Source organism: Macrosteles quadrilineatus, unplaced genomic scaffold, assembly GCF_028750875.1.
Source record: "Macrosteles quadrilineatus isolate MER2022 unplaced genomic scaffold, UCM_ALF_1.0 Scaffold_1__1_contigs__length_201487025, whole genome shotgun sequence".
Lineage (NCBI taxonomy): Eukaryota > Metazoa > Arthropoda > Insecta > Hemiptera > Cicadellidae > Macrosteles > Macrosteles quadrilineatus.
Window position 1 is genome coordinate 95,859,633 of NW_026542594.1, and position 23,735 is coordinate 95,883,367.

The 23,735-nt window shown below is 34.9% G+C and overlaps 1 protein-coding gene across 1 annotated transcript in view; it reads left to right on the plus strand.

Moving 5' to 3' along the window:
• Positions 1 to 23,735, plus strand: part of LOC128991085 (uncharacterized) — a 346,794-nt gene that overhangs the window by 68,034 nt on the left and 255,025 nt on the right. Inside the window, exons 4-15 of the mRNA XM_054414044.1 lie at positions 6,739 to 6,843; positions 7,106 to 7,222; positions 11,155 to 11,286; positions 14,592 to 14,707; positions 15,867 to 16,119; positions 16,720 to 16,962; positions 18,616 to 18,735; positions 18,863 to 18,996; positions 19,612 to 19,849; positions 21,578 to 21,700; positions 21,826 to 21,960; positions 22,317 to 22,550. Coding sequence (XP_054270019.1) covers positions 6,739 to 6,843; positions 7,106 to 7,222; positions 11,155 to 11,286; positions 14,592 to 14,707; positions 15,867 to 16,119; positions 16,720 to 16,962; positions 18,616 to 18,735; positions 18,863 to 18,996; positions 19,612 to 19,849; positions 21,578 to 21,700; positions 21,826 to 21,960; positions 22,317 to 22,550 — 1,950 coding nt within the window. The remainder of the gene's footprint in view (positions 1 to 6,738; positions 6,844 to 7,105; positions 7,223 to 11,154; positions 11,287 to 14,591; positions 14,708 to 15,866; positions 16,120 to 16,719; positions 16,963 to 18,615; positions 18,736 to 18,862; positions 18,997 to 19,611; positions 19,850 to 21,577; positions 21,701 to 21,825; positions 21,961 to 22,316; positions 22,551 to 23,735) is intronic.

Here is a 23,735-nt window from a genome sequence, read left to right on the forward strand (position 1 = left end):
TAACTACATTGATACGGTAGTTAACACTATTCACTTAGTTGATGGATTGGAGTCCACCCAGTAGTTGGCCAATAGGAGGGTGAGATGCGAAAACATGTTTACAACCAACTTTCACCCTCGACTCTTACACTTGAGGCGAATCCACCAAAACAAGGATAAAAGACGGATCTATAGTTAGTCGTGTACTATTGTAAACGCTCGTCTTTTGCTGTTTGATACGATTATAGTTAGTTAAATTTAAAAAATCTTGTAGCTTCTCGATGGTTCAAAGGTTAACAGGTATTGACAATTATAAAACAGAAATAATCCCTTGTGCTATTTAAATTAGGCTGCAAAAGTTGTTTCAATTCGCAACAGAAACCAAGTGTATTTACGGTAAAGGCATATCTAATTAAATCGCCGAAGGTTTTTGCTAGCGGAACAAACTCGCTGGTGGCGAATCAAACGTCTCGATATGTTTCCGCAAATTCGCTGAGTTTTCTTTAATTCTTTTGGCGTCGTAACTGTGTTTATTTTTAATTTGTTACGCTGGCCAACTGTTTCCTCTCCACTCTCCAGTGGTCAGCGATTGCTACGTTCCCTCGCCCTGTCTGGTCGCCCCACTGAGATTTTGTCATATTTCTTAATATCTAACTAAAATTATCGGAATAGGAAAATAATAAAAACAAAAATGTACAAAACTCAGTTTTAAGATGAAAACTTTCTGACCCGACGATTGTCGACCTATGAGTCTGAATTTTATATTAAGGTTACCATATGAATCAAAATTGGACAAATGTTAAGATAAAGTTGCATTGACGACTCGATTGTTGGCCCACTTTGAGTACTGCTGAGGACCTGATAAATGTCAAAGGGACAAGCATAAGCGTTGTGATTGCTGATTTCACAACATGTTCAAGTATACTCTAAGTACGCAAAAAGGCTTATTTATAATTTGATGGTCGTTCATAACTCAAGAGTGGTTAAAAAATCAATCAACATTTTCAAACAATTCTCAATATTTTTGTATCCAACATACTTCTAAACACCCAGATTTTTTTTATTTACTCTTAGTATAAATGTATAACAATCTCTAGTTCAGGTATTACAAAGTTTCCTTCGACAGACAACTGTTTAAAACAACCAAAAAATCAGTGTGTATCACAAATTCTGCAAAATAAAACCCCTCCGATATGCTGGATTTGGCCTGAAATGAAAATTCTGCTGACCATTACAAATCTAACAGAATCATGAGTGATTTCCGGAAGTATAACGTAACCTCGACCTTCCGGTGCATAGAGTATAATCTGTTGCAACTGCAGTCGGTGCAGCGTGACTACTGTGTGAAGGTCGTTGATTGTGCGCCCAGGAAATTACTTTACACGCCAATCCTAGCTCGTGTCGTGTCACTCGCTCAATTACCTCATGGAGATGAGTCTAGTTAAAATGCAACAGGATTGCTTCTAAAGGAAAGCAATTGACTCATCGCGTTGCACAATTGTTATGCCACCGGGTGCATGCAGATGAAACATGCAGTATAACAATCAAAGCTACTCCATTGTAAGTATGTATTTCAAGCGTGTCATGTCGGAACTTTCTCTAAAGCATTTTTAGTTAGCATTTTTTTGCACTTTAGTTCTCACTTACTTGGTATACACCAACAGTTTAAATTTTGCTGCGTGCATTTGATTTGTCACAAAATGTAGTCAGAACGCAATGAAAAGTTGCAAAAATGAAACTTAGGTTTTAACAGAATACCACGAAACCCATCTCGGCAGTACAGTTCAAACTATGTAGAGTATAACTTGTTCATGAAAAGAAGCGAGCGAGAGCCCTGTTGAATAAGAAAACGGCAGATGTTATCATAGCAACACAAAAAGGGAAAGTCAATGGAGCGACGGGAGAGCGACAACAGGTGCTTCAAGGGGAAGAGGAGAGGTCATATGCATAGCACACGTCCTCGATAAGAAAAAAACTAGGACATCGAGTGTGCTGTAAAAACTGATCCTTTGTCAAACGCAGGCGCCCTTGTCAAAACATCTCGGCCGCCACAAGTCATTCACATTTGATTTGATACACACGCGTTCTTCGGATTTGGGGCATCTGTCTACCGTAGTGGGTTTTGCGGACTGGAGTTGATAGAAATATTTGCATCAAAGTGTTCAAAGTAAAAATATAAATAGCATACAGTATAATCAATTTCTGTATATTGTGATGCAAGTAGAGGAAGCATTTAAAGTATCATCATTTGTGTATGCTCCCATCTCATCACAGATCAGTCAGTAAATTGTATGAAGACTAACACAAAGAGAGCTTGCATCAAACTGCTGGAAATGCTAAGAAAGTATACCTATATCAATTTGGATATTTTTAACTACTAACAAAATGCGGGAAATCTTTGTTTGCGAGAGGTTATTTCAGTTGAATAGGGTTTTTTCAACTCAAAAGCATAGTAATCTGTTAATGTGTACATTTTTCTTAAACGACAACGCAATATAGTTAAAATATAAACACTCTCGTTCATTTTATTTATCTTAGCTTGAGTAATGAGTCAGTACAAGTTTGGACATTCAGTACTAAAGTATCTTAATTGCTTAAAGTAAAGATATTTCTTCATTCACGTTATGTTACAAAATATCCTACATACAACTGTTTGTGATAGGAAATTCTTCCCAAATTTAGTTTTAGCGAAATTCGACATGGGGAAGAAGCTATTACTGTAATCGGCACAGAAAGACCTAGACCCAGGACAGATTTCCTAATTTTTATGTCCCCAGAGGCAAAAGCACGATTCGTTTAAATTGTTTACGTGTATTTATAAGTGTGTCTGTCAACACGATAACTCTAGTAATTTTAGACCGATTCTGATAAAAAACGTTATGTATTGGCAAGCGCTAGATTATACTTAGATTAACTTGAACAAGTTCGCGAACCAGCAACCTCTGGTCATGGGAAGTTGGTTTAATGGGGTTTAGAAGTTTTTTTTTAAATGTCCAACTTTCATTGCAACCATAGCGTAAAGCTTAATTTTACTAACTGAAGCATTGATGTACAACTAAAGGTTACAGAAAAAAATAAAAATTAACTGAAAACATCCTCAAGTTATTCTTATGGAGAAAGAAAAACTATTGTAGTTTGCTTGTTTATGGATATATTTTGATCACATTTGAAATTTTTTTTATCCTATGCCATTAACATTGTATGTAAAAAAAGTTCACCTTTTACCTTCCTTATAGCAGCAAACCTACGGACTCATTAAATCGTTATTAAGGGGGATGAATATGATTTGTTTATGGATGTATTTAACTTAAAATCCAATCAGACGAATTTAAATTAGTTTATTCTGCAGGTTTGCTGCGACGTGAGAATTTGCTTTTAGACACTTGTCGGTCAATGATTGCATTACCTCTGAGATACTGTATATTTGCATGTAGCTAAAGAATTATACTTCTTTCTGTCTCAGTTTCATTTCTGTAAAAAGGGATTCAGCACTCAAATAAATCAATAATGAAACTTCTACTGATATGATCATTATAAGCATTAAATAACAGTAATAACGTAATCTAGTGAGTCACAGCATGTTCAGTATCCTTGAACCCCTTGTCAGCTGTTCCGCCGCCGGAACCACAAAGGCTGATGTGCGAGTGTCATGACCACCATGAAGCACAAGACCCTGACCGCGACCTTTCACAACCTCTCTGTCACTCCACCATCGTCTGCATTGGCGGTAAAGGGGTGGAACCTTGACAAGAGTGCGTTCTTACACTTACAGACGAGATGGCGCTCGCATGCACTACGTGGTGATCCCGTATCGCCTTCATTCAACTCTTACTGTCACCAACAGAGTTTTTTAGAACTTTTGTGGACAAATTCTAATCCCTGATTGGCCATTCTTAAAATAAGAGATTAAGTATGTCTTGTTAAATAAGCACGGTTAAAGGTCGAAGCGTTCTTTTACTCTGTATTTTGTTTGTTTGTAAACTTGTACTTTCTACGGTTGCTAGATTGTCCAGAGGCGTGTCCCACAGCACAGCAAGGTCGTAGAACCTCCGTGTCCACGGTAGCTTCATGCCTAGACACGGGCCCAGTGGACCGTAGCCTATCACACCACACTCATGCTTGTCCGGTTTAATTGGATCGGTCCAGCAGAATACCAACGGAGATAGACGCAGTCCTGACCAATTAGTACCGCTGGAGGTTCAACGGCCCCCGGTGCTCTCTAATTGACACTGGACCCTTACGATCCACCTTTACCCCGCCATCGTCATCGCGAATAACCAGTCATTCCCTGGACAATGGCCCCGGGTGTACAATCTTATCTACTTCGGCGCTCAATGTTGCGACCATGACTGTAGACATAGACTCCTATCATATAGGACTCAATGGTTAGGACCCTTTCTGTGCTTTGTGTTATGCTTTACTGATTAGAAGTTGAAACATTTGTATGTCCATGTATTGGTAACTCAATATTATACGATAACGTGGCTTGTGTGTGACAAGATTTTTACAAATGTAAAAATATAGGCTTTTTCGCGCTATTTCAATGTTTATACCGTAATGCAGTTTGTTGTTGGGAGTTTCTCCTCAAATAGGCACACGGTTAACGATCCAAAGAAAGCACAGTATGAACGGGAATTAGCGGTCGTATGACTAGGAGATGGAGATTTGCAAGTGGGATTTAGGTGAATTCTGGGTTAGAGGTGTTTCCGCGCAATCGCAAGTTGAGAGGAAATTCCATTTCTACATCGTGTCTATCCTAGTCCTGATGTGTGTCTTGATATCCATGCTTGAACCCGTTATAAACGCCGGTTAGACCACGCCTTTACATTTTTATTTTGGAAAATTTAAAAATGTTCAAACGTTATATTTCTGAATGATCCACTAAATTGAAGAAACACGATACTATACCCTTTCAATAGAGATATCATTTCATGATTATCTGAAATCTGTTGAGTAAATTTAACTGATTTAGGAAGGGTTTAGTGGGATCAGAAAACGCAATATGTTGTTTGTCATTTATAACACAATTGCACATATTTATACGCAAAAAACTTTCGGTATTCACATAATGCTTGGATTATATTATATTCTTTTTAAATTAATTAGACTATAAACAGCTTATTTTGTACAGGAAATATTCACTAAAAATTTACCGTTTTCCAAAAATTGAACTGTCAATTCTTTCGCATAAATGACTTGTCATTTTTAAAATGTCCTACTGGCAGAAAGCATTTTAGTTTTCCAAAATTTCTTAATCATGGTCATAGTTACTTTGAGCTCTAATTTCATCCCGACTACCAAGAATGAGGAAATGCTGTAATTCACGCTAGATAATGAAATGCGCATGAGTCGGAACCGTTATGACTGTGGAGTCACTAACCCTGCGTAATCGGTGCCGCTGCCACATTTTGACAACGCCGTAAAAATGAGCAGCTGGTGCTCGCATGGGAACCCGCTTTTCCGCTTATGAACCCTGGAGCTTTGTACATTGTACCTCACAGTAGTTGTTGATATCATATCAGAAAAAAATGGTATCCTTACTATAAAGTTCTTGTTTTCCAGTATTATATGTATTAAAGTAATAAATAAAGCACAACTGAGCACCCTAAAATATGTATTAGACATATATAGATGTATCAAACTTAAATCAAAACTCACGTCATAACAGGGTCAGAATCAAACCTCTAAAATGATTACAGTAGTTATTTGCTTAACAATAAAACGTTAAAATTTTTGTCAATTCAGGCGGATTAAGTGAAGGTAGGTCTTTAGGCTTAAGTGAAACCAAAAGGATGAACAACTAGAACGAAATATTATCATCAAGAGCATTCAACCATTGACTATAAATACCATACTATAGTCAATAGTTCACGCACAAACTGCTTACTGTGTTCGCGCAAGGTACTTACTGTTGCTGTATTGACGCGATGTTGTGGAGGCGAGCTCGCGATAAAAACCGTGAGCTAACAGCAGGCTTGAGCTCTTGGGTAAAACCGGTCATGTACACTTCCTGCGAGGTTTCTCACATTACAGAGTACAGTTACATGCCATATTTGGCTAGATTTGTCATGAAATGACATACACTGAGTGAGTGCAAGTTGCATGGACACTAGACACTGAAGAATGCTACATCGCCGCTCGTCTCTGGCCTAATCGCCCTCCCATAGATTACTGGTTTACTCTACCTCAACAAACAATATTACAGTGTTAACTATAAAAATGTAAAACTCATTACACTAATTAACTACCCCAATTAAACACACTTTTTAAAACGATGGGGTCCGTGCAGCTCAAGTTAGTTAAGCTCAATAAGCTCAACAGACATGAAATCTATTAGACTATCCATCCCCATGTTAAAGTTGTAGCCAGATTTTTTTATCAAAATCGTCGTAGTTGTTGTTAGCTACATACAGATTGTGCTGATCTAAATTACTACAAATACACCAACTTGTTTACCAGTTCAAACTTAGGAAAAACTTCAGTATCCAATAGTCAATGCTATAACCCTAGCCAGTCTCTGGCTAGAATTTAAGATTGAACGCTCGTAGAAATGGCTTGTGAACTTAATATCACAATGTCAATTTTGATAATTTGTACTATCAACTGATTATCACAATATAAATAATGTACTAGTGTACGCACTACTCTCGACTCACAAGACTTGAGGACGTTGTACGCATAACCGCACTGTGTACTAAAGAATAATGTTATCTAACTGTAGAATTGGTTTAATTATACTTATGCATTGTTATTTTTCAGATGACTGCCATAAAAAGGATGGGTTAAGATGCCAGAACGGCGCTTGCCTCGACTCCCAGTGCCACTGTAACGACGGATACGGTGGTTGCTCCTGCGAGGTGCCGGGTAAGATCTCAATATGGTGCCTTAAAGCCTTTCATTTTATCATAACATAAAAATATAGATCTAGATAAGTAATACATGTACCATGATAGTATATTTTAGAGCCCAAATACCGTGAAAGTCGGACTTGAAAGTAAGAAAAAAAAAGTTTTAAAATGTATAAGTAAAGATGTAATACACAATTTGGTAGCTATGACCACAAGTGCAACTATAACCTCTTACTAAACATGTTTTGTCCTATAATCAATGTATTTGTGGTTTTTAGACGAAAACGAATGTAAAAATCGACCTTGCGACGTTTTCGCTCATTGCACCAATACGCTAGGCAGCTTCCATTGTACCTGCTTCCCCGGCTACCAGGGGGATGGATTCTACTGTCAAGGTAAGCTACAAGCCTCAAAATGTTGTCATAAAATAAATACTATAACAAATTAGAAATAATAGAGTAAATTTGGTGCGTTAAGTTGGTCTTTTCTTGAAAGGGTCATTTAATTCTGACTAATATTTTTATAATATATCTCTTGATGCCAATAGCCAATTTACATTGGTTCATCCAGACACTCTTGTACTGTACACGATTCAAACTATGCACAGATCTCAGCGTTTTGCAAACACCGATCTTTGTACTAGTAGGCGAGAGTTAAGAACATCGAAGTATATGTTATATATAATTCGATGGTCAAGAAGTCCTCTGAGCCAGAGCGATAAGCAGCAATGTTGGAATGTTGCCGCGCGGTACCTTGCAGGTGCACCACATTCTCTCAGCAAAGGGGAGTGACATTCCACAGAAAGACGCATGTCGAATACTTGTCACAACGACAACAAATGAGTAATACTGTGAATATTGCTTTTAGTTAGCCTATTTCAGTGCACCACAAGTACTCTTACCGTGAGGGTTGTTTTGCAGTTTAGTATTATGGAAGACGTTAGGAAACGTGGGGCATCGATTGTACAACAATCGCAATGCATTGTAGTTTTCTTGTTACCTTACGGTATGAAGGTTTTAGGTAAACAGCATTTTTTATATTATTCAAATAATCGAACACACAATATTGGTGAGTAATTATTACAACTATGCACTTTGGCTATGGAATATACAGAACGTAAATTTTGCACGAACATTAACATTTTTTGTTCTATTAAATTAATATTCAATTTTTAATTTGTTTGACCCAGCCATTTTGACTAACATGTAGCCTATTGTACTTCTACAATATAAATAAATTTGAGTAGGTACTAAAAATAAATTAAAGTCACAGTTGTCTATTTTTGTGTTGATGCTGTGGATGTGAGATGCGAGCCTTTACTGCAGGGTGGAACATGACCTGACCATGCGTCAAGCCGTCAAGTAGCAAGCGCCTGCATTTTTATAATAGGCCAAGACTCAGTCAGGGGACTTCTTAACTCTCGCCTACAGTACTGACACAGAGAGTGGTATTTCTGAGTTGTGTTATTAACTTCGGTGCAACGGAAAACAAGAAACGAAGTGGTTGAAGCCAAAAAATAACCTATAATTCATTCATACTGTTAACATTAGAAACAATACTTTCCTCCTCCGTCCGTCTATATTGATGTACTGCTGAAACTGATACAAGTTATTGTTTTCTTCCATTCATATTCGGACTAGGGAAAGTCAACCTCTCTGTCATGTTAATGAGTCTACCACATTCATCATTAGGCCAAACAAATTACTACTGCATGGCTCATTTCTCCGTGTTCTTTTCTATTGTACATAAAATAACATCATCTCATTATTGTGCGAAGATATTTTAAGTACTGTAAATAACGCTATGGGCATTAGTATTCAATCTGGTGGTCGAGCTATAGCAGTCATGTAAAATGCAAATAGGCTATTAACCAGCAATTTATCTCAGGCTATTTACTTATTTAATCTACAAGTTGTGTGTTGTATTGATAGTCAAAGGTTGTATTTACACAATTATTTCTGACACTGCAGTGAAAGAACTCACAATAGGCCTACTATAATAAATTACCATTTAAAAATTTATGTTAACAAACATTGTATTTATCTTAAACTATTTATTGTAATGCTATAATAATCTTATCAACACAATGCACACGATGCCTTATTCTTCCGGTCCTGACCTACACGACTTCCAAAACAGGAAGAACGGAAGATGGAGACCGGGCGTTGATCCTCAAAGGTTGTTGCCCCTTCAGGTGCTGCTAGATATCCAAGCGTATCTTCTTTCTCAGACCTGTCCTATCCAGGAAGCGGTTTATAATTTGCTGCAAGCCAATCCAATAGAGCGCATTTCATGGGACAGTTGAGAGACTCTACAAATTCTGGGCGTTTCAATTTCGTAGCACATTATAGTATACTAGCTGTTGTACACGTGCTTTGCAACGGGAAGAGAACACGAAATAGAAACATTTTGATCTTTACATCTGTTGATAAAATAGTTACACATAAGCCTTTTAAAAACGTAATTTAACCTTTATGGCCTTTATAAAATAGATGTTGTCATAAATGTAAATAAACGCTATCAGCATTCTGACACATACTTTCTCCCATAAGTTTGTCAACAACCTTTATCATGTGTAAGCGGTGAGAGCAAATATACGGAAATGGGATTTAAACAATTTTGTTCAGAACTTAACAGGAATATAACATGTTAAATTTTTATCAAAATCGTTCGGGCCATTTTCGGGAAAATCCGATTTTTCTGTTATTTAATGAGGGTTTTATGGGAAAATGACATAATTTACAATAACTTTTGAACCGTAATTTTTACAGAAATGGGATTTGTACAAATTTGTTCAGAATTTAAAGGAATATAACATGCTAAATTTTGATCAAAATTGTTCGGGCCATTTTTAGGAAAATCCGATTTTTCTGTTATTTAATGGGGGTTTTATGGGAAAATGACATAATTTACAATAACTTTTGAACCGGAATTTTTACAGAAATGGGATTTGTACCATTTTGTTTAGAATATAAAGGACTATGACATACTAAATTTTTATCAAAATCGTTCGGGCCATTTTCGGGAAAATCCTATTTTTCCGTTTTTTATGGGGTTTATGGGGAAATCTCTATTAAAAATAAAATTTCTTAAAAATAAAAAAAAACTATCAAAATTGTAAGGACTATAACATACTATGTTAAATCAAAACCGTATTTTTTTTCTAAAATCCTATTTTTTGTTATTTTATGGGGGTTTTATGGGAAAATAACATATTTGACCATAACTTTTGAACCGAAATTTTTACAGATATGGGATTTGTGCCATTTTATTCAGAATTTAAAGGGCTACAACATACTAAACTTTCATCAAAATCGTTCGGGCCATTTTTGAGAAAATCCGATTTTTCCGGGTTTTTATGGGAAAATCCCCATTAAAAATCAAAATTTCAAAAAAATGAAAAAAACGCCTGGAGAGACCATAGATTAGAACCTACATACAAAATTTCATCGAAATCGGACCACAGGTGTAGTCTCTAGCTCTGTACACATCCAGACACACAGACACACACACACACACACACACACACACACACACACACACACACACACACACACACACACACACACACACACACACAGACATCACTTCGAAAACCACTTTTTTGGGTCCAGGGGGACCCAAAACGAATATATCCACTCAAAACTCAAACTCGAAAATTTTGACGAAAACAATACTTTCTCCATATACTATGGTATAGGGGGAGAAAGTAATAAAAATTGAAAACCTATTTTTGCGTATTAAAAGTGGAGTCAATTAGCCCAGTAACCAAGTTTTCATATTCTAAAAATACACATATACCATTAGCTGCCTCCAAAAAAGCTATTACAACCCTACTTGCGATGTTGCAACTGAAGGCCGCGGCCAGGTTAAAAGGCGGCCGTGTGTAAATAGACGACATTGCAAATAAAAAAAACATACTGCGACGCTTCATGTTAATAACGATCACAGCGAAATTGTTCAACTTTTTTTCACTGATCAGCTGCATGAGACATGTGACCGTCTTGACTGGTTGTCAAATGTCAAGACAAGACTGACTTGAGACTGCAGACTGTTGAGTTGGTGTTGTCGAGAAGTGGTAAATTCAAATTAAGTTTGTTTGTGTTATTAGTCTACTTTTAAACGTCAGGTTTCAATGAAAAGAAAGAACTATCTGAAGTGATACCATCATTTTAGAGGTTGTTTTTATAGATAGGTAAGTTACTTGAGCAAATAACATCTTATGTTACAGATACAGTACTACCTCAGACATACAACTAGGTATATTGTTGATACTTAAGGCCTAGTCTCTGAGATATTAGGTTAAATATACTGTATTGTTTTTCAGATATTGACGAATGTAAAGATCCTTCAATAGCCGCAAGATGTGTTGAAAATGCCGAGTGTTGTAATTTACCTGCTCATTTCGTTTGTAAGTGTCTACCCGGTTTCGAAGGAGATGGGGAGATTGAGTGCAGAGGTAAGAACCTCATTTTGGCATATTATCTTAGTTAGTCCTAATAAGTTAATTGTGTACATTTCGTGAATTTCCCATAGTACTCATTGTAAGACCTGGACCCGGGACCGATTTACTTTTTCGTTTTGAGGCCCCTAGAGGCAAAAAACACCACCCGTTCAAATTCATATAATTCAAATTCAAATTCGATATATCGAATAATCAATATATATCGATACTTTTCATTTGAATGAGTGTAGGACAGATACTAAAGTGCAGCCTTTTATCATTGTTCAATCAAAAACACAATTGATTTGATGAAAATTAGGAATAACAAATATTAACGAAAACCGTAATTTATGATAAGAAACAAAGACATATAAACTAAAAAACCTACAAACCAGGTTAGTATCGATACTGTAACTGTTGATATAGTAACCACATAGAAATAAAAAATTCATTGTTTTTTCCATTTCTATTCTAAAATATCTAAAAGAAAACCTAGGATAAATACAAAAAGGCTTTGTTAATGTTTTTGTTATTGTTTTTATTTCCCTATGATATGGTAAAATAAAATCCAATGCGATATTGATCCTTTATAATTATTCATCCGATAATAATCGCAGGTTCTCTGCAGAACTGTACTTTAACAAGTGAAAGATTAAACTTAGTCTTAGGGATGTATTTTTAGTCCTCTATCAGTGAACATGCCATGGCGACCTTGGTCAGCAAGGCCTCTTCGGTAACTTAGTGTTCCTACATGATTAAAGGTCGAGCTATGTTTTGACCACACTCATGAGCTCATCACCAAGGTTAACTGGGTTGATGTAGTTTACCAAAATAAATCTGTTTACATTATGATTAGGCTAACCTAAGTTAGTGGTTGGATGATATGAACTCATGGTCAACTAGGCCGGGTAACGGGTTTTTCACATTCTTAAAGAATATAGGCTGCATCATCAGTCGGGCTGAACAATGGATTAGAATCTTAATAAGGCTGTTAGAGTTACAATTAAAGATATTACTTAACCTATTAGGCTAGGTGCTAAATATCGATCACTCCATTTTCTCGCTCATGTCGTTCTCACAAGTGGCAACTTATTTGATATATATTAACGATTCGTACAAATTGGTGGTCTGGTTTTTTTTAAGTAGGCCTATAATTTTACATATTAATGAATACTAGCTAAGCTACACACATAATATAGCCAGTGTTGGGAAGTAGCGCGCTACAAGTAGCGACGCTACAGTAGCGCGCTACTTTTTTTGTAGCGTTAGCTGTAGCTACGCTACTTTTAAGATTTTGTAGCTTTAGCTGTAGCTAGCTACATTTTTAAAGTAGTTGTAGCGGAATTTTAGCTACTTTTCTCGCTACATTAACATTGTTTGAGATAGTGATTTTTATCATAACCTCAACCTTACGTGAATCAACCTCTTTCAATATCAAACTGAGATTTTAAAAAAAAATTAGGCCTACTTTCTTGGCTTCATACAGTGGTGGCAGCCGTTTCATTCCCTATTACAACGTTGTGTGGACATGGAGGCCATTAAATGAGTGTTATCCGAATTTTTGGCACTCATTTCCAATTTACTACTCTATGATTACTGTCAGATAAAATAAAATCGCTAGATGCAGACGACGTTTAAACGTTACCGGTGACAAGAGAAGCTATTGAATCATTGAATGCTTGCAAGTGGTTGGCAGGGAAATTAGTAATCAATTTAGTTTCTTTATTATATCGATAGTGTTTCAAGTTTCAACTTGGGTTTTAATGGACACCAACACTAAACCTTAACTTAATGAGAAAGCTGGTCTATCAACCTTTGATTCAGCTGTTGATTGTGGTTCATCATCACAAGCCCTTCCTTGGTTAGATTACGAATATTTTTCAAATGTTTACTAAATTAACAAAGAGGAAATTACCTGATGAGATTTAAGATATGCCTAGACTACATGATGATTGTAACGAAAAATCTCCATATAACATGAAACTTACATCGAAAAATTAGCGAAGTTTGCTCCTGCTAACAGCTCTTGTATCTAGGACTATTCCTAGGCTATGCTATGGTTTAAGACGAATACAAAGTTCCAAGTTCAATTATTAGGAATATATCTGTTTAGTCCTTGCAAGAACAAGCCTACTATAGCCAACTTGTTACATAGCCAAGTAGGCCTACATGTTATTTTTACTTTACAATTTTCAACATGTTTAAATTAAAAGCCGATTTTAGGATAAGTTGCTGAATACTGTTTTCTGCACCAACTAGGTTGAAGCACAATTTGCCCTATGCATAATGACAATAAAGGACGATTTCTTGACATTGAAAAGTGTTATTCATAGAACAAGTAACTTATCACTATGGTTAAAAGTTATAGCAATGTCGTTTTTAACATTAAAAATAAAGAAAGGCAATAAACTCCAATTTCAGTAGGCTAGGCTCTGTAACACAAAAAAGTATTTTAAATCATCGTTTTACAGTTTTATTGGTCTTAATTGTTGATATAAGACATATATAAATGAATCTATATTAAGGAAATAAAATGAGCTTTTAAAATATAGTTTGGTTGTATGTCCTTTGAACTTAATGAAATTCATTCATGAATATAAGACGCTTAAAAATAATGCAATATTTAAAAATATGTACTAAATATGACGGGGCACCCAACTATTTGGTTCTGTTGTTGTAATGTTAGGTTTATAACGCCAACAAATTAAACACAATCTATGAATAATTTGTTTTCCAAGTAATGTTGGATACAATACTGACCTTTTTTGTTTAAATGTTTGTTTAAAAATGTAGTTGCAATTAATTTTACATTTACCTAATGTTCGTAGAAAAAAAAGTAACGTCTTTGGAAAAGTAGCTAAAATTGTAGCTGTAGCTACATTTCATTGTAGCTGTAGTTGTAGCTAGCTACTTTTTCGGAACTGTAGCTGTAGCTGTAGCTAAGCTACTTTTTTGGAAATGTAGCAGTAGTTGTAGCTAGCTACATTTTAAAAGTAGCTTCCCCAACACTGAATATAGCTTACATAAACATTTTTGATAGTTTGTGGTTATAAAAGTAAGCTCATTTAAATTGATTAATTTCAAAGCCAGGATCTTTTAATAAAAGGAAATGTATTGAACATAATTATTAGAATAACTTAACTGTCAAAGGACATTCAAAGGTTAAGTGTCTGTTATTCCAAAATTAGCAATAATTATTTAATACATCCAAAACTTTCAAAATCTATTTTATTTTCCAGAAATTTTAACAATGTAACTAGTTTATTTACTGGTAGGAATTGTAAAACCATATTGATGCAAACTACCCTTGCCTGTTTCAGATATTAATGAATGTGCTCAACCTAATATTTGTGGCCACAATGCTGTTTGTCACAATGTACCTGGAAATTACACTTGCCACTGTTTGGAAGGTTATCATGGAAATCCTTTTCTTGGAGTGAGTATCGTTGTCATACTAGTTTCTAAACAATTTAGATGAGATTAAAAATAGGTTTGTTGTTACAATCAGTTTTAACAGTAAATGGTAAGTGGTTAAACAAAAATACTTAACTTTAGGGTTCAGTTTACTAAAAAGTATCAATTAACCTTCACAGGCATATGATACGTAGGTACCGTATCTTATATATTAAAACATGACAGGGTTTTTTATTTCACAATTCTGAATCTATAACGAATTTGACGAATTTTAGTAATTTTTGTATTTAAAAGATAGGTAATTTTGAGAACTAGGAAATGTCGGAAGCCATAATTTTAATTTAGGGTTTCAGTTTTTTAGAAATTAGGTTTTAATTTTTTTAAAGTCTAGCAGCCGACACTAACTATCTAGACTAGCTTTTGGTATAGGCTAATACCATTTGCTTAGCGTAACAGTGATATTGCATGTTTGGTTTGACCCTTAGATATATTAACATTGGATATGTATTGTAAACATAATTGTAAATTGGTTTGTTTGGACCGTTGGAAGCAAAATTAATAAATATAAATATAAATAAAATAAACAGCTGTAAACATTCAGCGTTTGTGACACAAATAAATTCAGCATTAATTTAGATAAAAATTAAATGACATACATATAGGGTTTACTTATTCATACTATGCGTCATGCTATAAACACTGTTACGTTCATTTATTTGGCAAGAGGATGACAGATTATTTAAATATACAGTAAAATACTAGATGTAGGCCTATTAGGCTATATTTAGATTATAACAATAAACAATACTAATAATGTTATCATATTATTCACATGATAACAAGACTATTTTCCTAATCCCCTTGAGATACTTCTTATCGAGGACAAGGTTCTACTGTATATCAACATTTTATTAAAAATGTAAGCCTATGCTTGGATATCTTTATTTTTAACCTAATAGGCTATATGAGCCAACAAGACCAGAGTTTGGTTTACAAAAACCGTTAAAAATGTTTGTGTGGGAACAAGGAAAACCTTAAGAATGATTACACTTCAACATTTTTAATAAACTGCAATTTCGTTCAAGCTAGGATCTTAATATTGTTAGTTATCCCCGTACATACAAAAATCCCCTTCTTAAGTAAAGATAAGCGAACTTAATGGCTATGGTGTGTGTCACTAGTGTGAAGATGTGGATGAATGCTCATACGAAGGTGCTTGTGGACCTGGAGCCTTGTGTACCAATGTTCCCGGAGGTCACACTTGTGCTTGTCCTCTGGGCTACGAGGGAGATCCGGTGGTCCAAGGGTGTGTGGATGTCAACGAGTGTGCTAGAAACCCTTGCGGACGAAATGCTCAATGTTCTAATCTGCCCGGAAGCTTCAAGTGCGACTGTCCCCCAGGAAGTATAGGAGACCCTATGCATTCCTGCTCAGGTAAATGGATAGATTGTATCCATTCAAAATGTAAATTTCCTTGTAAAAATTAGTTACAGCTTATTAGTGTTACTAATCAGTCCTCGATTGTTTCAGATATAATGATTATGTAATATTATTTAGTTTATATCAAAGTTACTAATCATTTTGGAAATTTTAGCTCTATAAAAACAAAAATGTTTAATGGACCATTAGGAAATTGTTTTAGGATGTACTTGTTGTGTATTGTATATAATGAGATTAAAACATTAGTTAATTAGTAGAAAGTGAAATTGTTGCAAATTAATTAATCTTGTATGTAGATTGGCATGGGATTTTGTTACAGCTTATTGTTTTTTATTGAAACCATCCTAATAAAATCTAACAACTCATTATCAAATGATTTTTTTGTAGCTTTTTTAAAGAACATGGGTCCTATAAAATATGTTTTTAAACAGAAAGTGATCCTTTAAACATCACATTTCAACTAAAAATTCATAACTTTCACAATATTTATTTAAATGTTTTAGGTCTTATCTATAATAATGGTGCTTGTTCCTGCTCATGTACATATATTGCTTGTGTTTATTAACCGAGGGTTGGTGCTGTCATAATCACTAGATATTAACGAGTGTGACTCGTCACCTTGCGGCATCAACGCTGAGTGTGTCAACACCAACGGCAGCTACTCCTGCGTCTGTCCCCCGGGCCACACCGGCCGTGCGGAGACCGAGTGTGTGGATGTCAATGAGTGTGGACGAGCCAACGCATGCGGTGTCAACGCAAAGTGCTTCAATGTCCCTGGCTCGTTCAAATGCTTATGTCCTCAGGGGTTCAGTGGACAAGGCCATACGTTTTGCCAAAGTTAGTTGGGAATTAACCTAATACGCTACCACCTAACTTATAACAATTTTATTGAAACCAAATTCAGTCATTGCATTAAGAAATAAAATAAGTGGTAATTTTACAATTAATTGAAAGTTAATGAATGTACATTACAGCTCATTCAATGCAACTGTCTCTCATGTAATGACTGACTTTGGTTTCTGCTTGTAGGGTATAAAAGTCTGGATTTTGGTAACATGACAATTGTACAGCATTGTATGATTACGACAAACCTCACAACTTTTGAGTAGGCTTATATAAATGTACCTACAAGTTAATTCTGCTTTTAAAAACTTAATTTTTACCACAAAAGTTACCAAAATCCAAATGATGGGTAACAAATGTATGTGGCTGCAAAATTATTTCCTAATCTTATAAATTTTGAAAAACCCCAATCAAAGATGCAACTGTTAAAACTATAAACAATAGCTACAATTAATAGCCTATATACATTGATTTAAAAAACAGCCACATATAGAATTGTGTTTTACTTCAAATTGGATGGCTTCTTTATATGCTTCTTGCTTTGAATGTCTTTGTATGTCGCACATTTTGTTTGCCAAGTGTTTACTGACATTAGCAAACACCTCTGACTTTATTGCTACCTTTATGTATTATTCGTTTCATACCTTTTAGCCTTGTATTCTTGCATTTATGTGTATATTGTCCTACGGCTACCTTTAACTTATTGACTGCAAAAATTATTTCTCAAGTTGAGATACGTGTGATACTATATGTTCTTTCAGAATTTATTCACCACTATTATTAGTCTTGAGTTTCCTAGTTTTTGCAGTCAGAACAGTTTCTGCACTAATTTTTATGTGTTAATTTCTGTTCCACAAAACACGCCTACTTTGTGTGTTTTGTGTCTATGTTTCTGTCTTGCTCAGCTTTCCTCTCTCTCTTTTCGTGTCTGGGAGCCTTTCTTTTTCAACAGCTTACTCGAAGGTAAAATCTCCTGGCTTTTTAACAAAACCAAGGAAATCAGGTGAGCAAATAAACTGTCTTCTTTAGTTAGTATTTTTTACTACACACACTTTACTCTTTAAAAAGTTGCTTTTAGAAATTAAACAAAATGAACTTCTAATGATTTCATTGACATTTTAAATGGTTATGAAATTACTTGTTTAGGTGATTGAGGTTGGGTGGTAGAAACTACGATCTTCATTTTATTATTTAAAATCAGGAGAAAAAAATGTACTTCAGTTCTTTCCTGTTCTTACTCTTTTCACTTTCAAACTCAGCAGATGCTTTTCTTGTTTCTTTACAACGCACCTTTGCTGAATGAAACCTTACAATGTATTTGTAGTTTTTATGTTTCCTATGTCATTTTTTAAAATTAAAATTGTTTTCTTTAATACAGTTATTGAAATAAAAAAATAGTTATTGATTACAAATAATATACATATACACATTAAATGTTTTTACTTTGTATCATGCTTTTATTATGTCAGTCTGATTGCACATAGATGTATCTGAAATATCTGCACATTTTAAGATAGATTATCCTTAACCATTTCTAGACACATTTAATCTATTTCAATTTAATAAAAATTCCCCCAAAAAATAAAAAAAATAGACTAATATAATATTTTAAATTTATACTAACAGCATAATTCTGTTTCAATTTAGATATCAATGAATGCAAACAAAATCCGTGTGGCCCGAATGCAGTGTGCACAGATACTGTTGGAAGCTTCACATGTTCCTGCAAGGAAGATTACACTGGGGATCCTTTCAAAGGATGTATTGGTAAGTTTCATCTCATTTTCCAAGATCAGTTTTGTTATTTTCCTTGAACTTGCAGCTTGAGTAAAAAAAATACTATAGAGTTCTTAACAATTTGGAATCAAATGCTTAAACACATTTATGTCCGCAGACATTGATGAGTGTACTGCCTTGGATCGGCCTTGTGGCACAAACGCCAAGTGTGAAAACGCTGTGCCTGGATACAACTGTGCCTGTCCTCAGGGGTACTCGGCCAAGCCTGACCCGAAAATTGCTTGTGAACAGGTAAAAATACACATCAAAGCTTCACTATAATCTAACTTCAATGGCAACTAATAAATCATGTTAACCAATGATTCCTTTTCCATACTCCATTTATAGAAAAGATTTATGTTCATCATAAGAGTAATAAAGTTTCTAAGATTTATTCAAACATTGAACTGGGTTAATGAATAACTGAGTGTGTTATTCATTATGAGTGTGAAGTAGTTTGTACACTAATTTTAAAAATACTGTAGTTCTTTAAATAATTTTATTTACAACCTCCTCCCTAATGAACTTAAGTATATCCCTGAAACAATTAATTTGATCGGTTAGCCTCTGGATCAAGATAATGCAAATATAAAATGTTTAATTTACCTGTTGCGTCGATTGATCCTTAAGTTATAAAATAACTATGGCCGTTTCGTGCTGCTTAGCGAGCACATCTTCAGGTTGTAGGAACGTTAAAATACAGTCTTCTCATCCGTGGATGAAGTCGTCAGCACATTTAGGACACATAACACGAAACACATACGAAATATTTAAGTATTTACAATAAAAAACTTGGTTCTTTCATATTTGATGATAATTGATAATAATAAAATGTATAAAGTAACTCTACAGTGCTTCTGTTTACAGGTGGATGTGACAGTGTTATGCAAGAGCAACTTTGACTGTGTCAACAACGCAGAGTGTGTGGAGGGTCAGTGTTTCTGTCAGTCAGGATTCAAGGCGCAACGCTCTGTGTGTGTGGACTTGGACGAATGTGGAGCCAAGCCTTGCGGACCTCACGCAACATGTACCAACACGCCCGGTGGCTTCCAGTGCCACTGTGCACCAGGATATATTGGGGCTCCCCCCACCATGTCTTGTAAAGGTTAGGAGCCAAATATTATCAGTCAATATATGTATCATAATGATGGAAATCAATATTGACTTTAATTTTATTTCTATTACAGTATCATACCATTTAAAATATATTGTTATATGGTACCTTTCTTCAGTATTTCAACTTTGGTCATCTGTATATCAAGTTTTTTTACAAACAGTAATCTGATTAACCCTATAGGACCACCGAGCGCCGGATATGTACGGTGCATAGGGGTGCTGCCGATCTGGTAACGCCGGATATACGGCGCCAACGCAGGGTTCCATATTTATGTTTTTCTTAACCCTCCGTAGGTGACACCACAGAGTTTTTCTCCGGGCGCATTTGTTTGAAAAAAAAAATATGTGATATTCGCAGCCGCAAGCTTTAGGAGTAACAGTACCTCTCGAGCATCTTTCTAGGAACCGATTGAACATTTTTTTTATCTCACACTTCCCCAGTAAAACCCCTATTAATCAGTTGAAGCCTGAAGCATGGGCATACCCAGAGAGGGCCAGGATAAGGTATCAAAAATTGAGATCCAAGAAAAATTTATTAGTATGAGAAAATATAAGTAAGATATTTTACAGATTTTGTATGACATTTTTTTACACATGTTATCAATTTTTCATTAGATTCCGAGTTATTCTTCAATAAAATAAAAATTCAAATATCTAAATATATAAAAGGCAAAGCCCTCACTGACTGACTCACTCACTCACTCATCACCAATTCTCTTACTTCCCATTTACCTAGGAGGCTGAAATTTGGTACACTGATTCTTTAGGCATTAAATAGGAAAACTAAGCTGTTTTTATTCTGATCGGACTCTCGGGCTCCGCCCCAGTGGCTCTGGAGTTTCCCATGTTAACCTTATGAGTACTCATATTTAAATGGAATTAATGAATCTTAACAGCTGTTTCAATTAAACAAGTTGGTTCTGTTCTATGATGTTACACAATTACAATTAAATAGCAGAATGAAACATTATACCATTAATTTACATCACCTGAATTTAATTTTACTTTCATATGTTTTGTTAGTAACAAATCTAACTTAAATTCTATAAAAATCCCTGATATGGTACCTTTAAGACTGTCCCAGGGCGAAGCCCTGAAAGTTATCACAAAATTGATGGTGTATAAACCTACTCAATGAAATTCTACGTGTATGTACAAAGTTGCGTGGCCATCGGTCCAGTGGGGTCTGAGTTTATCACTGCCAAATATATATTACAAACAAATATACAAATCTACACATCCTCTTTTATGCTTATAGATACATTTTATAAGTATGGATGGTTCTAATACTTTTTGTATTAATATGTATGAAAAAACATTGTTTGTCTAATGTTTTAACACCCAAAAAAAAACAAAAACTCCTAAGACTCAATTGTCAACCTGTACACTAAGCCATGATTATATTATTATTTATAATTTTTATAATGGTTTTAAAATGTTTTATATAACTAATAATATCCCTGTGCCAGTACAGCAATACACCAGTGTCAACTCTAGGGCTAAACGAGAAATTTGCAAAAGGTTTCATTTGCTGGTTCAAAAAATATATTCATACACAAATCATTAATTTCAAATAACATTGATTTTTAGTTCAAAAGACATTTAGAAAATTTGCGCTGTCAAATATAAAATCAATGTAAGAATTAATAAAAATTGCCAGATACATGTTTCAACTTCATGTTAAGATAATGTCTAAATGAAAGTTCTTTTGTTTCAGAACCATGCAAAGATGTTACATGCGGTGAACACGCCTTCTGCAAGCCTGATGGAAACGAGACGTACTGTATTTGTGAGGACGGATGGACTTTCAATCCACTGGACATTGCTGCTGGCTGTATTGGTAAGGATAAAATCACTAAATTTTAGGCTTATTAACACCTGATGAAGATTAATTTTGTTTCAATTATTTATTATTTATTTTTTGTTTCTAGCTTTTCCAACTTGTAATAAATCATCTATTTGCAGATATTGATGAATGTGACAAAATCAATGGACCATTTGGCCGCTGTGGTGTAAATGCAATATGTTCTAACACTCCTGGAGGCTTCAATTGTCAGTGTAAGCCTGGGTTTTCTGGCAACGCCTTCAAACAATGTTTTGGTAAGTTTGTTAAAAGTTATACATTCAAACACATTGAGGGCATTAAACACATTGTATGTATAACAGTATGTTTATATTTCAAACGATGCAATCCTTCATTATGTCCATTAAAGAGAGGTAACTCCAAAATCATTAACAGAAATGCTTTGGAATATTGAATGGCATGCATAATCTTATTTAGGGCCTATTATTTTTATAGTCCTATTTCAAATAGTTTTCACAAAACTTATGAAATGAAACTATATGAAATGAAATTTATGAAATTATTTTACATGTATAGTATTATGCCTTACATTAACCCTCAGTTGGATGAACTAGGCTGTAAAACTTGTTATTTATGTATTGTGTTTGTGCAGACATCAACGAGTGTTCCCGAGCAGACACATGTGGTCCAGGTGCTGTATGCACCAACTCTCCCGGATCATTCACCTGTCAATGTCCTGACGGAACACTCCCAGATCCCTCCCCGGAGGTGAGGTGTGTCACCATCGTTACATGCAAGACCAACACAGATTGTCCTGGCAACGCTATCTGTAACCCTGAGAACCGCTGCTACTGCCCTGACCCCAACATCGGCAATGAGTGCAGGCGTATGTTTCATACTCTTAAAATTTAACTTATTTAAATATAATTTGCGGAAGATTCCTTATCAAGGCTTACACATTTTCCTACGGACTCCTTTACAGATATTCAACATGAACCACTAAAATACTGGTTAAATAATTATTATACCCACAGCAGCAAACCTGCAACCAAGCGAATTTCCACTTACCTGGCTGGATTTCTACTTAAATATTCCCTTAAAATTGTCAGATTTATTTCCTATTTAAATAACATTAATTTAAAGAGTACCTATTGAAGTTTGCTGCTTCAGGAAAGGTAATGAGGTGTGTTTTTTTTATTGAAATGTTGATAGCTTAGTGTGAAATAAACAGAATTGCCAAATTTCATCAAAAATGTTATCCATAAAGAAGCAAGCTGCAACGGTTATTTATTCTCCATAAGAGTGACATGTTTTATATACAGTAACGTTTTTACATGTGAATTTTTTTAAATAATCTCCGTAACTGTTAGGCATATAACAACGCTACAATATACTAAACTATATCTTATTTTAAGCTTTACAAAATTGTTTGAAATTGTGAAATGTTACGTTTTTTGTTTTTAGAACCAACAATTGAAAAACCCTATTTTTAGACCATAATCATCATGCGGCTTTGCAAACTAGTTCAAATAAAGGTAGATTTACACGTTTATACCAAATGTCATGAAAATCTCAATGCGTATGATTTTTACTTGAGTTATCGCGCTAACGGACACATTAAGATATATAGTAAAAAATATGTATTATACAGTGTATGAACTTGAAAGGAGGTGTTTTTGGCCTCTGGGGACCTCAATACGAAAAAGTAAATCGGTTCCGAGTAGTGATAGTCAAAACCAGAAATTTTGAATCTCGAAACCAAAACCGAAACTTAAAAAAATCAAATCCAGAATCTCGAATCTCAATACCTAAACGTGAAACTTGTTAACTTAGCTAGTTACAAAGGCCAAGGTTAAAAAAATACAGATAATAATAAAATGTTAAGTATGCAATAAAAACTGAAAAGAGATCGACTCCTGACCCTGACATAATACTGTAACATAAATATGTGACTGATAATCTCAAAACCCAATACAACATAGGCCTAGTTAATTATTTATAAACAACCATTATTAAAATAAATTAAACTCCTAACACCAACATAAACATGAATATAAGATTAATTAGAACA